This window comes from Zingiber officinale, chromosome 5A (genome assembly GCF_018446385.1).
Source record: "Zingiber officinale cultivar Zhangliang chromosome 5A, Zo_v1.1, whole genome shotgun sequence".
Taxonomy (NCBI): domain Eukaryota; kingdom Viridiplantae; phylum Streptophyta; class Magnoliopsida; order Zingiberales; family Zingiberaceae; genus Zingiber; species Zingiber officinale.
This window is the reverse complement of record NC_055994.1, coordinates 130,444,501-130,460,417: the sequence shown is the minus strand read 5'-3', so window position 1 is coordinate 130,460,417 and position 15,917 is coordinate 130,444,501. Positions and strand designations below refer to the sequence as shown.

The 15,917-nt window shown below is 46.2% G+C and overlaps 3 protein-coding genes across 3 annotated transcripts; 2 read left to right on the top strand and 1 right to left on the bottom strand.

Moving 5' to 3' along the window:
- Positions 1-1,592: 1,592 nt before the first annotated feature.
- On the top strand, positions 1,593-5,053 carry LOC121981793. The gene is made up of 5 exons (XM_042534515.1): positions 1,593-1,749; positions 4,010-4,124; positions 4,197-4,286; positions 4,537-4,635; positions 4,715-5,053. Exons 1-5 carry the CDS (start codon positions 1,682-1,684, stop codon positions 4,814-4,816), a joined length of 474 nt encoding a protein of 157 aa, XP_042390449.1. The 5' UTR covers positions 1,593-1,681; the 3' UTR covers positions 4,817-5,053.
- Positions 4,757-6,840, bottom strand: LOC121981792 (rubisco accumulation factor 1, chloroplastic-like). Its single transcript, XM_042534514.1, has one exon. It carries the CDS (start codon positions 6,646-6,648, stop codon positions 5,302-5,304), a length of 1,347 nt encoding a protein of 448 aa, XP_042390448.1. The 5' UTR covers positions 6,649-6,840; the 3' UTR covers positions 4,757-5,301.
- A 7,367-nt stretch (positions 6,841-14,207) lies between these two features.
- LOC121980019 (zinc finger protein 11-like) lies at positions 14,208-14,690 on the top strand. The gene has a single exon (XM_042531992.1). The coding sequence runs from the start codon at positions 14,208-14,210 to the stop codon at positions 14,688-14,690; it is 483 nt and encodes a 160-aa protein (XP_042387926.1).
- The last annotated feature ends 1,227 nt before the right edge of the window (positions 14,691-15,917 follow it).

Below are 15,917 nucleotides of genomic sequence, written 5' to 3'. Positions count from 1 at the left end.
GTTTTTCAACTATTTTATTATTTTTATTATTATATTTCTACTATTCTGTTCGTTTCTAACTGATTGACATCCATTAGCAATATGAGCATAATGATTTTTCCCCTTATTTTTAATCCTAGTTTTCTATTAGCAATCATGTTGAATCGTTAAGATTTGGGATAGGGATAGGGATAGGAATTGCAAAGCTAAACTAGTTGGTTTATTGAGAATTGTCTAAGGGTAAACTAATTGTTGAACTCCCAAGGCATGAGCAATTTTTCTATCTTTATTGCATTGAAAAACTAGATAAGTCCTTAAAGATATACTCTAAGTTAAACAGAGTGCTCTCGTTTTTCAACTATGAGAAGTTAAATTAGGTAAAATCAATATCGAACTAACATAAAGGTTCTACCTGCAACGAAATTCGTCGCGTTGAGAGACGAGAACCCTAGATACACTGACGGCTTCTGGACGAGGAAGGCTACGACAAGTGAGGGACGGGAACCCTAGCTCCGTTCCACAAGCCGAGACGAGGCCGTGGGGGGGGGGGGGGGGGGGCGGTCGTGAGTAGAACTTGCCAGCCAGGGAAGCGGAGGGCGGCGGAGTCTTCTGTTCTACCCGCGGCGAAAGCGAGAAGAAGTGCGAGGCGGCAGAGTCGGACTGTAGAACAAAGGGAGACGCAAGGCCGCGACGGCATCAGTCGCGAGCAGGACTTGCGAGGGAGAGAAGCGGAGGGCGGCGGAGTCTTCTGTTCTGTCGATGCAAGACACGCGAGCACAAGTAGAGGGCGGCGGAGATGAGAAGGAAGGCAAGGGGAAGATTTGTGCGCGTAATTAGGGTAGAACCCGCGAGTGAGAGAAGTTGAGGGCGGTGGCGGCGAGAAGAAAGGCGAGGAGGAGAAGAAAATAATGACGTGGCGAGAGAAATTAGGGCTAGGATAAAAAATTGTTGTAGGAAAAGAAAAAGTTGACGCGGAAACTCCACGAGGACAAGTCCGCAACGTTTTGCATAGGGGAACAACTATATATATATATATATATATATATATATATATATATATATATATATATATATATATATATATATATATATATATATATATATATAATATTAGTGTTAGGGGTCGCCTCAAATGATTTAAGACTACACCAATTAATATTTTTGATATATTAGTTAATTATTTAATAACTGATTAATAGTTGTCTTTGGGTTATATTATTATTATTTTTAATAATGGAAAGAATAATAAGAGATGTGTTTATTCATTTAATTTATACTTATGATTTCATGTTAATTAATTATTTAATAATTAATTAATATTTTTATATGACTATTGTTAATAATTATGGTTCATGTAAATGATTTTATAAATTTATAACTATTTTTTTAATATAATAATTTTGAAATCATGAAGTTCCGAATTGTAAATGTCTTGCATCTGTCAAAAATGGTTAAACTGGCGATTCTAAATCGTCGAAATGTCGATTCTGGTCGGCTCCAGAGCTTAATCAACTTTGTGTCCAGCCCAACGCGAATCTTGAGAGAAGGGGTGGCAATTTTGTAAATTCAACGAATCATCTGTGCAGGTTCCCAGATCATTCCTCTCGTTGTCGCCGTCTAGAAAAGACAAGAACCGACGCGAAGGAAGGGATCTCTCTGGGGAGTTATCGCCGTCGACGGGGGCCATTTCTGCTGCGCCGAGATGAGTTTCATGTCCTTCGCCGGGAGAGTCCTCTTCTCCGCCGTATTTCTCCTCTCCGCATACCTCGAGTAATTGGCTCTTACGTCTTGTTTATTTATTTATTTATTTTTTGTTTCCCCTCTCCTCCTTCACCTGCTGTTTCTGTTGGATCTCGGCTTCTACATCATCGGATAATTTATTTCTGAAGTGGTTCTTTGGTTTGCGAGCTCAGATTTGGTGGGTTCTGTTGGTTGGGTAGAGTCGGGTTTAGTAGTTTTCGTGTTTCGATGCTCCGTTTGTTGTCTCCTGACGGCTCCGGTCTTCGGCCGTCGGTAGTCTGGAATCTATTTTTTTGTTTCTCGTTGACTGTTCGATTTCCCTTGTGTTTCGATTTCCTGTTATTTCTTCTTATTGAATTTTATCCGGCACCTAAAAATTGGTGATCTTTTGATGATCCTCTGGTTTTTAAGATGCTGATCTGTTTGGCGATAGTCTTTGATTGGATTGGATTCTCAATTTTGTTGCTCCTACACTGATAAGGTGTTGACATTTTTGCTCAAAAACCGTGATCTAGTATATATTTAATTCTAGTATTATTTAATTACGAAATATGGCCTGGTAATGGCTCTAGAATGTACTGGGATTGAAGTATCATTAGGTTACTCTACACTTGTCGGAAATACTTAAAATAATTCTGTTAAGATAATAGCAATTTGTTGTATTTGTGCGAAACTCATGTTCCTAGCATTTAAAAAAAAAAAACCTAGTTTGTTTTATTGAAAGTTTAGAGAAGGATAAAAAGTTTGCTTTGGTTGAAATAAACATTAAAAGAAAACATAGGAAATAAACAATGGTTGGTTGCACATCTTTAGTCTTGCAATAAACTATGGCGGAGTATTTCCTCCTTAGACATAAGCTACAGTGATATACACTTGATGAATCTAAACTGCCACATCTTTTTGGAGGTCATCACTTGACTCCTGAGAAAATTTGATTTCATGAATTCACAGTACCGTTGTTAAGTCATGTGGCTTTTGCACCTGTAATGAATGTTGAACCCAACATGGGAATGTTGCGTCCCTATACTTTTCCATGAATTCTGGAAGATTCCATTAACCGAATGCCTAATTACTTCCAAATTATGTTAAAATATCATAGAAAATTATAGTTATTCATGCCATGAAGAGTTCTAGATAGTGCAATCAATTCAATTGGTTGTTTTCCTTGTTTAGTGTCCCCTAAATCAAAGATATTGACAATGGGCACCATGACTGAACTGCTATGGTGTTTCTATGCCCTATAAGCATGGTGCTCTCCTAAGCTATGCAGTTGAGACATCCAGGTGATTGCCTTTTATTTTTCTTATGCCGACTGGCCTACTCGTTGCTGTGTGCAGAAATTTGTGCAAACAATTTTCTAATTGTCTTTTAGTTGTTGGAATTAATTGACCTATGATATACCTTGAATGTTTGTGTGCTTATTGTATTTGATGTGCTCAAAGACACTAAACCTCAGTGAGTTATCAGATGTGAAAGTTTCCTGATGTGCCTTCAACGCAAGTTGATGGTAGTATATTCATTGCCACCATTTATTGTCTATAGTGAAAAAAAAAATCCTCCCACTCTCTAGCCATTTAGCGGTTAGCTATAAATTGAACCCGTGATTTACCTCCCTTCACATAACCTGGAGACGGGTTGTGAGGGGCATATGGAGTGAGCGTAATCACTTTTTGTTACAATATAATGAATTCTGCTAAGTTGGGAAGAAAAATATTGTCTGGTGACCAATTTTTCATGAATTCATCTTTTGACCGGACTTAGAAGGAAAGTTTTCATGGCTACATTTGGAATCCTGGTAAGTTTCTACTAGGGCAACTATTTTATCTGATCATAATCCATTGGTTATCCAAGTGAAAAGGCTGGCCAATTAAGAGCTCTCATTGTTTAGTTTTGAGAATAGATGGTTGGTCCATTCTGGATATGGTAAGAAGGGTGTGAAACTTTACGCCATATGTTATGAGGGGTATAAATCGAGCAAATTTTTGGGGAAAGAAAATAAGTATCCTTTGAAGCTCATTGATGAAATGGGAGGTTTGATCATTGAAGAAATCAGCGGAAAAATTAATATAACCGAAGATATATATTAATTTTCTGGTTAACTATTTTCTCAATAAACTTTTTTTCCAGCTTTTTTGTTGAGTTAATAAGCACACAGGTGTTTGTTGTTATTATTGGAATTTCATGTTTGCTAATTTGCTATTAAGATTCTGGCCTTTATTTTCACTTTCAGGATCAAAGCTTGTAAATATGTAGTTACAATCTAGCTGATATGTATAGTGCTCTTTGCCAGATTTAGTGAATTCGGAGCTGATGGTGGACCGGCAGCAAAGGCGCTAAGGCCAAAATACAACCGTTTTGTGAAACATGTCTCTTCACATCTGGGCATTGTGGTGCCACACATTGAAGTGACTCTCTCTCTCTCTCTTTCTCTCTCTCTCCTCCTACTACTGCTACTAATTTTCTACAATATTGTTCAGATGAAACATATCCTTGCAAGTACCATATTCCTGAAAGGTTTTGGTGGTATCTTGTTCGTCTTGAGCAGCTCTTTAGGAGCATATCTTCTGGTATGTATATTTACTTTATCAATATCAATATGTGCCCTATCCTTCTGCGAGAGTGTACCTGGTGTTTGAAGTTCTATTGGTCTCATAAACTCTAACTAATCATGAAATCTTATTTTATCTTAAAAAAATTGTACAACTACAGTTTTTGCAAAAATGACCCACTGCATTAGAGGCATGTTGGCTATGTTTTGCTAGCTATTGCGGATCTTATACTAACTTGTGTTTTCATGGACATGACCAACTTCTGCAGCTTCTGTACCTTGCCTTCATTACACCCGTGGTCTATGACTTCTACAATTACGATATAGAAAAGCCAGAATTTGTTCAGCTTTTTAACCGATTCGCTCAGGTTTGCTTCAATCCTATCAATCAGAGTAATATAAGACTACAAAAAATTAAAGTAACTTATAACCATTTTCTTGTAACAGAACGTAGCATTGTTCGGTGCACTGCTGTTTTTCCTCAGCATGAAGAACACTATTGCAAGACGACAATCCAAGAGGCTGGCTCCCAAGTCGAAAACCAATTAGTTTGAAGCGCTTGCAGGTGGGCGTCCTACAGATATGTTTCTTATAGCTCGGTTTGAAAACTCATTCTTATTTGGGACACACGAATTTTGTTCAGTGTATCAATAATTTTCATTATGCTTTGCTATTGGAAGTTACAATGTGTTGTTTACTGGGGTTGAGATGTATTTTACAAATTTTAGTTTTGAATTTTTTTTTTCAGGGAAATACTTAATAAATTTATATTATATTGGGATGGTACATACGATGTTATGAGTTAGGATGTCAAGATAGCATACTCTTCTCGATTACGATGATGCATTTGAAATTCAATAACGCAAAAAAAGTTTATTACATGTTTGTGTTTCTCCTCTTCTCCTTGGTGATGGAAAACAATTGTGTGATCTTCTGGATTCCGATTTTCAAGGTTTCCAGCTGCGCAATTCAACTTTTCGTTTCCGTTTATGGCGAAATTATTGCGTCAATTCCGGTGTGGAACCGATCGCGATTCAATCCCACTCTTCGTCGCGGATCATGTCGTCGTCCTCGTCCTTCGGCGGCCTGACCACTAGCGCCACCGTCCCAAGCGCCGCCTCCACTCCCAGATCCAGCAGTTCCGCCCCTCTCTCCACGCGCAGTCCCTTCCTTTCTCCGCCAACCACGTAGTATGCTCCCTTCGTCACCTCTCGCTTCCCCCGGTCCGCGACCACTATCACCGTTTCCTCCCACCCCCAGCTCGATCGCCACGGTAGCACTCTCCCGTCCACGAACTCCAGCGCCACCCCTTCCCCTCCTGCCGCCGCCGCCGCCACCGGCGACCACCCGGGCAGCACCACCCACCTCCCCCACCCCTGTTCCGCCACCACTACTCCCAGCTCCCCCTCCGCCTTGCACCTCCGCGGCGCGGCCGCCATCCCCTCCTCCCCCTCCGCTGCCCGGCATACTGGAAGCAGCGTCACTGTCGACGCCTCCGCCACCTCCCCGTACCTCAGCCGTACGATCGGCACCGTCACCCTCAGCCCCTCCGCCTCTTCGCTCCCATCGCCCTCCTCCGAACGCCCGGTCGCCCGCTCCATCTCCTCCTCCACCCGCTTCCTCGCCGCCTCCGTCTCCACCGCTTCGATCGCCCGATTGAGCACAGCCACCCGCTCGTTAGGGTTGATGGCCTCTCGGCTGAGGCGAAAGTAGGTGTGCGCCAGGCAGTCGCCCGGGGAGAAGGCGGAGAAGAAGTTCCAGCCTTCATCGCCCCTCCTGCGCGGGAAGTCCTTCATCGCCCGCGCCAGCTCCTGAGCGGCCTTGGGGTCGAGGCGGTGCTCGATCAGGTAGATCGCGGCGGCAGCGCGCTGCGTGGCGTTCAGGAAGCGGAGCTCGTAAAGCAGATCCGCCCCGCCGCCGGAGTCAAAGTAGGAGAGCAACTCGGGGTCAAAGGAGGTCGAGACGAGGGAGTCGCGGACCTGGGTGGCGACCACCAGGAGATTCTGCTCGATGCTGGGGATGCCCGTGATCTCCTCAATCGAGGGAGGGGTGAAACCGTCGTTCCCGAGGGTGGGGAGAAGAGGGGCGTACTCGTGCCACAAGCCGAGGCGGTCGCGGAGGATGTCGAGGCGCTCGGCGGGGCCGAGCGAGCGGTACTTGGCCGGAAGAGGGGAAGGCGGGGGGCGGAAGGGCTGGTACACCTGCTCCCCCGACGGCTGAGTGTGTCGCGGCGGGCTGGGCAGCTTGGAGACGTAGACGCGGCGGCGGGAGTCCCGCTGAGGAAGGCCGAGGCGGAGGAGGAGCGCTGTAGAGCAGGAGGACGATTGTAAGAGGGGCGCGTACCTGGGCTTGGGAGCGGCCACGACGGAGAGCATTGCCATGGCCGGGCGTCGGAGACAACGAAGAAGCGGAGGCAGCGACTAAGCGAGTGGTGGTGGTGAAGAAGGATGGCTTATCTGCCACTTTTTCATGCACGGGTCTAATGGGCTTTAAAACATGAGCACTAGGCCAATCGGACCTCACCCAAAAACTATAATTAACTACTGCCACTTAATTAAGCCCACTTAAAAATTAATTGCTTAGGAGGGTAAACAAGCCGAACCAAATCAAGTTTAACTGTGTTCAAACTTATTTATTTTGTTTATTACAAATCTTATTAAATTTGAGCAGAACTTATGAACATTGTTCTCTAACTTTTAATCAAGCTTAGCTAATTGTTTTTTTTTTATAATTTATGTTAAATTTTATCTATTCATGAATTTTATATTATTATTTTACTTTTAACATAGTATGAATATTAGATGGGAGAGAACGCATAAAAAATTATAAAATTATTCAATCATTTGATATATATACTATTATTGACAATAAAATTTTATATAAAATAATAAATAAATTTATTCATATAATATATTCTTTTACAATTGAAATAATATATATACATTTTATCAAACCCTGGAGGCTAATGAGCAAAAGAAGGAATCCGTCCGAGGGGCTCACGTCCGATTAGCTAGTTGGTGAAATAATAGTTTACCAAGGCGATGATCAGTAGATGGTTTGAGAGGATGATCAACCACACTGGGACTTAGACATAATCTAGACTCCTACAGGCGGAAGCGATAGGAAATTTTTCGCAATGGGTGAAAGTCTGACGAAGCAATGTCACGTGGAGATAGAAGACCCACGGGTCATGAATGAATACAAAGTTTGTTTTGTAAATATTTATGATTTGGTCCGAGATCAAGGAGGGAACCACTAAGAACGAAGCTGGTGACAGGTCGGAGGTCTTCGCTGAGGATCTCACCGAGCTAGAAATACACGAGCTTCGAGGAATCTCTACGATAGTCAAAGAAAATTATAATGGAGTCTAAGGCAAACTCTCAACCACTTCGACACTTAAGTTAGGCCTCTAATGATTGGAGAGTAAGGAAACGAAGAATATGTCCAAAAATAGAGAATTGTGTATACATACTCAATTTCATGGGAGTGACCTATTCTTTATACTACCTTGGAGGAGAGAGACACAATGCTCGCATTTTCATATCCACATCCCCCCATCATCCACATTTGGGACTTTGGGTTAAGGGGTGTTACGTCATCCGCATTCCCCTATCCATATCCCCACGTTTGGGTTACAAGGATTCCACGTCACCCCACATTCTTCACTACTTATTGCATGACGTCTTCAACATAGTCCCGCTTGCATGACAAGAGAAACATTTAATCAATCAATTCATAAGTGAAAGATCACCATAATTCTTATCGAAGGTGTTGGGGTTACAATTAAAGTTTCACATTAAAAAGATATGGAAAAGATCATGGGCTTAAAATGATATAAAATATCTCTATTGATATGAGGCATTATGAGGGGTTAAGTCCAAAGTGGATAATATCATATCATTATGGAGATATGTGAATTCCTGTAGTCCCAGCAAATAGCATTGATCCTGTCCGAATGCTGAATCAACGGACGCTGGGCACGGGGCACTCTCCGACTGCTGACGTGGATCTTCGACTGGTGGCACGAAGCTCCGGCGAACCTGCACAGAAGTCGGGCCGGGAAGGGGTTCCCGGTGGTGACCCTCCGACGCTCAAGTCAGGTAAGCAAGTGGTGGAAAAAGTAACTCCAAAGGTGTTCCACACGTACCTCCGGCGAAGTATGCGGCTCTTTATATAGAGCGGTGAAAGAGCTCCTACACGTCCACCGAGGCGCGTACGTGTTCGTAGCCCATACCTCGGTATGTGTCTGTCAGAAAGCTTACCTGACGCCATACTGCTACAGTCCAATCATGTCTTCGATGGGACAACAGAACACCTCGTTGTCAGACTTGGAGTATGGCCTAGCCATAGGACTTGACGGCTGTCAGAAGATGTTCCTGTCCTTCTTTACCCACCACCGGCCGGGACGTCCGTCCGACCGGCTGGACGAAGAGCGTCGTCCGGACGGCCCTCATCCCCTGCGCCGGCCGGGCGGCACGCCCATCACGTCCCGCCTGTCATTTGCATTGATATGCTGGGGAGACTTCCGGGCGGGTGCTACGTAAGGACTGTTAGCAGTATGTCACCTTCTCTTAGGCCTTCCGCTCGGCTCTTAGCTATTGTTTCAACTGAGCGTCGGAACCCCGACCCCTGTCAGGGCACCTTTTACTGTTGGATGCTCATCGGTCGGCCGATCGGTCTATCCTTTTCTCCCAAGTCCGGTCGGCTCACCCTTCTCCGGTGGACCCCCCGACCCTTTGATCTCCACGTGGCGTTGACCCCTCGCAATGGGGTCCCCTGCCTTGACCACCGGATCACTTGCCTTCCCCTCAAGTCTAGTCGAAGGAGGAGAAGTCCGACTGACTGGACTGCCGATCTGATCGAGTGACGACCGATACCTTAGTCCGCTCGGACGGGTTTGGCGAGAAATTTACCGACAAGCTCTCCTTGACTTTTGAGGAGGCAATCAAAGTGGCGGTGGAATACATGAAGAACAAAGGCCATGCTCCTGCCGATCTGTCCGTCCCTGCCGAAGACCTGGCGACCATGATGGGCTCCATCCCTGACCATCTTTTTAATTTTGATGACTAAGAATCTGTCTGTGAGGCAATTTTGTAATTTTTCTGTATCTGTGCCGGTCGGGGCAAACTTTAGAAATTTTGTCTATCCGCCGGTCGGCGTGAATGAACTGTGTCTTGTTATTTGCCCATTCTTCCTGCGTCCGATTTTTATTTTTCGCCTTGGTCTTGAGCTTTTTGTGCCCCGAGTACATTTTATAAAGGAGCCGCTCGGCCTTATGCTGTTACGTCGGGTCCAACCAAGGGCTACGCAGAAAACCATCCATCCGGTGGCCCTATAGGCTTTGGTCGCCCGTCGAATTTTACCGTCGGAACTTGACTACTGTCCGATCGGTGGGTTTATAAACGCCGAGTCGTCTCTCGACGGTCTCCCGACCGGAGGGTTTATAGACACCGGCTCGTCTCTCGACATTTAACGTCGGAGCTCGACGGTCTTCCGCTCGGACGTTTATAGACGCCGGCTCGTCTCTCGATATTTAACGTCGGAGCTCGACGGTCTTCCGCTCGGACGTTTATAGACGCCGGCTCATCTCTCGATATTTAACGTCGGAGCTCGACGGTCTTCCTCTCGGACGTTTATAGACGCCGGCTCGTCTCTCGATATTTAACGTCGGAGCTCGACGGTCTTCCGCTCGGACGTTTATAGACGCCGGCTCGTCTCTCGATATTTAACGTCGGAGCTCGACGGTCTTCCGCTCGGACGTTTATAGACGCCGGCTCGTCTCTCGATATTTAACGTCGGAGCTCGACGGTCTTCCGCTCGGACGTTTATAGACGCCGGCTCGTCTCTCGATATTTAACGTCGGAGCTCGACGGTGGAGCTCGACGGTCTTCCGCTCGGACGTTTATAGACGCCGGCTCGTCTCTCGATATTTAACGTCGGAGCTCGATGATCTTCCGCTCGGACGTTTATAGACGCCGGCTCGTCTCTCGATATTTAACGTCGGAGCTCGACGGTCTTCCGCTCGGAAGTTTATAGACGCCGGCTCGTCTCTCGATATTTAACGTCGGAGCTCGACGGTCTTCCGCTCGGAAGTTTATAGACGCCGGCTCGTCTCTCGATATTTAACGTCGGAGCTCGACGGTCTTCCGCTCGGGAGTTTATAGACGTCGGCTCGTCTCTCGATATTTAACGTCGGAGCTCGACGGTCTTCCGCTCGGAAGTTTATAGACGCTGGCTCGTCTCTCGATTTTTAACGTCGGAGCTCGACGACCTTTAAGGCTACTTTTAATACAGCCGGTCGGCGAAGATATTTGCCATCTTTATAATTTTGCTTCCTGCATTACAAGGACATAGGCGACCGAAATGTATATAAATTTACATTTAGCGCACCTTTCCCCCAGCTCGGATAACGTACTCCCGGCCGAACGGCTCGGGGTCTTCTTTGTCGAGCGCTGGGCTCAGATACTGTACTCCTGGCCGAACGGCGCGGGGTCTTCCTCATCAAGTGTTTGGCTCGAATATTATACCTCCGGCCGAACGACTCGGGGCCTTCGGCATCGAGCGCTTGGCTCGGATATTATACCTCCGGCAGAATGGCTCGGGGCCTTCTTCGTCGAGCGCTTGGCTCGGTTATTATACCTCCGGCCGAACGGATCGGGGCCTTCTTCGTCGAGCGCATGGCTCGGTTATTATACCTCCGGCCGAATGGCTCGGGGCCTTCTTCATCGAGCGATTGGCTCGGATACTATACCTCCGGCCGAACGGCTCGGGGCCTTCGTTATCGAGCGCTTGGCTCGGATATTATACCTCCGGCCGAATGGCTCGGGACCTTCTTCGTCGAGCGCATGGCTCGGTTATTATACCTCCGGCCGAATGGCTCGGGGCCTTCTTCATCGAGCGCTTGGCTCGGTTATTATACCTCTGGCCGAACGGCTCGGGGCCTTCGTTGTCGAGCCTTTGGCTCCGATGATATACACCCGGCCGAACGGCACGGGCCTTCTTTCGGAAAATTACGATGAATTCTATGCCTGAAAGAAACTATATCTGAAAAACTAACCTGCCGATCAGCATATGATCTGACTCAATTTCTTAACTCCCGAATACCCGTGGAGTGAGGTGGATACAATGTACTCGTCGAAATTTATCAAGGCCAGGAGGATGGCGAAACTTCCCGGTCGGTCCTCCATGGCCACTCGGCCCCCCCAGAGGTGGAGGCGGCCTGCTACGTTATCCTTCTACTTGAGTCTTCTGCTCCTGTTGCTCCATGAGCCTAGCTACTCTTACCTCTGTCAGAGCGTCGAGTTTCTCCACGGAGTGCATCACCATGTGTGGTCGTCCAACTTCGTCCATTGCTTCCGTTCGGATGCAGGAGCGTTCCCACAGACGGCGCCAATTTGATCCTGTCCGAATGCTGAATCAACGGACGCTGGGCACGGGGCACTCTCCGACTGCTGACGTGGATCTTCGACTGGTGGCACGAAGCTCCGGCGAACCTGCACAGAAGTCGGGCCGGGAAGGGGTTCCCGGCGGTGACCCTCCGACGCTCAAGTCAGGTAAGCAAGTGGTGGAAAAAGTAGCTCCAAAGGTGTTCCACGCGTACCTCCGACGAAGTATGCGACTCTTTATATAGAGCGGTGAAAGAGCTCCTACACGTCCACCGAGGCACGTACGTGTTCGCAGCCCATACCTCGGTATGTGTTTGTCAGAAAGCTTACCTGACGTCATACTGCTACAGTCCAATCATGTCTTCGATGGGACAACAGAACACATCGTTGTCAGACTTGGAGTATGGCCTAGCCATAGGACTTGACGGCTGTCAGAAGATGTTCCTGTCCTTCTTTACCCACCACCGGCCGGGACGTCCGTCCGACCGGCTGGACGAAGAGCGTCGTCCGGACGACCCTCATCCCCTGCGCCGGCAGGGCGGCACGCCCATCACGTCCCGCCTGTCATTTGCATTGATATGCTGGGGAGACTTCCGGGCGGGTGCTACGTAAGGACTGTTAGCAGTATGTCACCTTCTCTTAGGCCTTCCGCTCGGCTCTTAGCTATTGTTTCAACTGAGCATCGGAACCCCGCCCCCTGTTAGGGCACCTTTTACTGTTGGATGCTCATCGGTCGGCCGATCGGTGTATCCTTTTCTCCCAAGTCCGGTCGGCTCACCCTTCTCCGGTGGACCCCCCCGGCCCTTTGATCTCCACGTGGCGTTGACCCCTCGCAATGGGGTCCCCTGCCTTGACCACCGGATCAAGCATCAAAGTTATGATCTAGACCAGATGTCACGTGAGGTGGCCTTGAACAAAGTTGTGGGGAGGCCCAAAGTAGATTAGGGTGATCAAATGCTAGCGGGAAAGCCTGTAGTAGGTCAGGATGATCAAATATTTGCGGGAAGATCTGAAATAGATCAACAGTGACCGGATGCTTACGAGAAAATCTAGAGCAAGTCAAGAATGACCGGATGTGGATGTTTGCGGGGAGGCTCAGAGTGGGTCAAGAATGACCAGATACAAATGCTTACGGGGAGGTTTGGAACAAATCAAGAGTAATCGGATGCTTACAAGAAGGGTCGGGATAGGTCAGGATGACCGGATGTTCGCGGGAAGGCCCGAAGCAAGTTAAGAGTGAATGGATACTTATAAGAAAGTTTGAACCACGAGAGTAATGGTAGTCCGTTGTTAGAGGAGAGGATTGTTGGAGATACAATCAAAGTCTCACATTGGAAAGATTTATAAAAGATTATGGATTTAAAAGCATGTAAGATATTTTCATTTATGAGACCTTTTGGATAGAGTTCAAAAACAAAGTCATGAGAGATCATGGATTTAAAAACATGTAAGATATCTTCATTGGTATAAAGTCTTTTGGATAGAGTTCAAAAATAAAGTAGGGTGACATGACACCCTTGCTACCCGAACATGGGGATATGGATAGGGCCGGGGAACACGGATGATATAAACACCCCCAATCCGAATGTGGGTGATGGGGGGCGTGGATAGGAAAATGTGGGCGTCATGTCTCTGTCCTCTGGGGTAATATAAAGAAGAGTCCGCCCCCACGGGCCTGGTTATGCATATACAATTCTCTATTTTTGGAGATATATCTTCTTCTCCGTACTTTCTATAATCTGAAGCCTAACTTGAACATGGGAGATCCTCCATTCTAATTCTCTTTGACTGCTGCAAACATTCCTCAAAACTTGTGTATTTTCAGCCAATGAGATTTACGATGAAGACCTCCATTCCCTCCTCCCTTTCCGACCGGATCAATTTAATTCATTTAATTATAGCCGTCCTAATTAATTACTTGGTCAACTAGTGCTTACTACTCGCCGAGACCTTTCTCAATTAAAAATCAACTCCTCAACTATTGCTTGATCAGCAGGAACAACAAGCTACACACACATAGTTTGATCAAGAACAAGACATTAGAATGTCCAAAACAACATAATGTTAATAATTAACCTTGCCAGAGTGGTTGGAGAGTTGACTGACTGCTCCCTACTTGTGTCCAATTCACATGACCATGCTCAATGAGCCTGACCTCACATATCCCTTTTTAGCGATCTGAGCAGCTACCTAATCCCCAATCTTTATCAGCATCAATGACCTTTTATGCGACCTGAACTGGCATTGCTGAAGTCCATGAAAACTTCTGAGCTATATATGCATATAATTCAGCTGAAATTTTGCTCAAAAAGTATATATATATATATATATATATATAAAAGGTTAAAAAGGTTCCTTCTTCTTTTCTTCCTCCTCAGCCGGCCGAATAGAATACTCGCTAAAAATAATTATATGGCATCGTGCCGCGCGATTAAATTAGATTTTTCTTAATCTATTAATTCGCAGTACACTCTTGATCGACAAAACCAATGCCCTCCGCTTGTCCCTTCTCCCCCCTTCCTCAATTCCCTTCTCTTCGTCCATTAGCTTTGGCCATGGAGGAGGAGCACGGTACGGGCCCCGCCAAGGCCTCAGGCGACGACGACTACGACGCCGCCGGCACCCGGCCGCATCCCTACTACGGTTGCACCTTCTGCAGGAGGGGCTTCTCCAATGCGCAGGCCCTCGGCGGCCACATGAACATCCACCGCAAGGACCGAGTAAAGGCACAGCCACCGCCGCCGCCGCCGATGGCCTCGTCGTCTGTATGCCATGGTGGCAGTGGTGCTGCTGGTTACACCGTGCACTCGTCGCAGGCGCCGTCGGCGGAGAGGACGACGGCTCAATGCCTCTTGGGCGAGGATCTCGGGTTGGGACTGAGCAGTAGTAGTACTGGCCGCTATCGCCGCCACCGCGACGCTACTGGCTCGGTGGCGCCAGGTGGTGAGGCGAGGAGGCAGGAGGTCGACGAAGACAATGAGGTGGATTTGGAGCTGAGGCTCGGCCACCAACCACATTATAATAGACATGCAGTGTAGGTATATATATATAGAAATTTTGCATTGATTTTTTTACAAACAGATCATAAACTCTTGAACAATGTACTGTTATATGTATCTCTGCGAACTGGTTCTTAAGCTTGCAGATGTCGCTCGGATTGTTGTCATAGCAATAAAAGAATCTACTTATCTACATATGCAAAAGCTTCTTGAAAGTTAAGCTTGACAATAATCGTGAAAAGCATACAACCTAGCTAGCTACTACTAACCTTGACCACTCTGCTAACAACATGCTCTCGCGATGTAATTAATGCTGAGGTAAATCACTCAAAAGAATTGATGCGGCGGGAACAGCAGGTGCCGCGTGGTAGGGCTCAAGACTCGATCAAAGCAGAATCAGTTCTGGTCAAGTCAGTCAGCTCATGATCAACTCGAGTCAGCTCTTCCGAGTCTAACTCAAGTCGATATAATCGTGCACACAGCTGAGCTGATCAAACCCGATCAACCAGATTGTTCCTGAGTTCTGACGTGACATGACAGTTCTAATAGCGCCAATGGCATGAATGAGAGGAAGATGAATGGATAAAATAAATATAGGGCATGAGAAGAGTATAGAAAAGAAATCTCTTCCTCTCATCTGTATGTGTTTATTTATATTGATTGGGGAATATGGGTATGTATGATATAATTTTTGTAATTGAAAAAAAAAATCCGTGTCAATTTTTTTTAGGTATATGATGTACTTTTATGTGTTAAAAATAATATTTTTGGTCCGATTTTAAAGGGATCGATTTTAGTTATGATATGCTCTATTTACATAAAGGAGTGGACGTTGGACTGATGAAATAAATATAGGGGCATGATAATGAAAAAGAAAAGAAATTTCTTCCTCTGCATATTACCTTGATTGAGGAAGGTGATAACAATTGAATTAGGAGTGCTCTAGTTATGACGTTGTTATCCATTGACTGAGGTGCTAGGTTCGAACCTACACCTGCGCAGACTCTTATCAATTAAAAAGTCCCCAATTTGGGGCTTGTTGACTGAGGTCGCCGCTTCGGTGGTGGGACGCTATTATCAACCAAGTGGTACCGAGGCTCCTCAAAAAATCCCTTCGGGGGTTTCTGGGGTATGATATCGCGAAGAGGTGGGCCCAATTACTATAAAAAGTTTACCCTACCTTAGTTTCAACAACTGAATTAGGGAGTGCTCTGGTTATGATGTTGTTACCCATTGATTGAGGTATCAGGTTCGAGTCCCCACCTG

Excerpts from the sequence above, each read along its gene's own strand:
- LOC121981793 (XM_042534515.1), top strand. The coding sequence starts at position 1,682 with ATGAGTTTCATGTCCTTCGCCGGGAGAGTCCTCTTCTCCGCCGTATTT. Across the intron at positions 1,750-4,009 it reads CTCCTCTCCGCATACCTCGA|ATTTAGTGAATTCGGAGCTG; the intron begins GTAATTGGCTCT and ends GCTCTTTGCCAG. Across the intron at positions 4,287-4,536 it reads CTTTAGGAGCATATCTTCTG|CTTCTGTACCTTGCCTTCAT; the intron begins GTATGTATATTT and ends CAACTTCTGCAG.
- LOC121981792 (XM_042534514.1), bottom strand. The coding sequence starts at position 6,648 with ATGGCAATGCTCTCCGTCGTGGCCGCTCCCAAGCCCAGGTACGCGCCC.
- LOC121980019 (XM_042531992.1), top strand. The coding sequence starts at position 14,208 with ATGGAGGAGGAGCACGGTACGGGCCCCGCCAAGGCCTCAGGCGACGAC.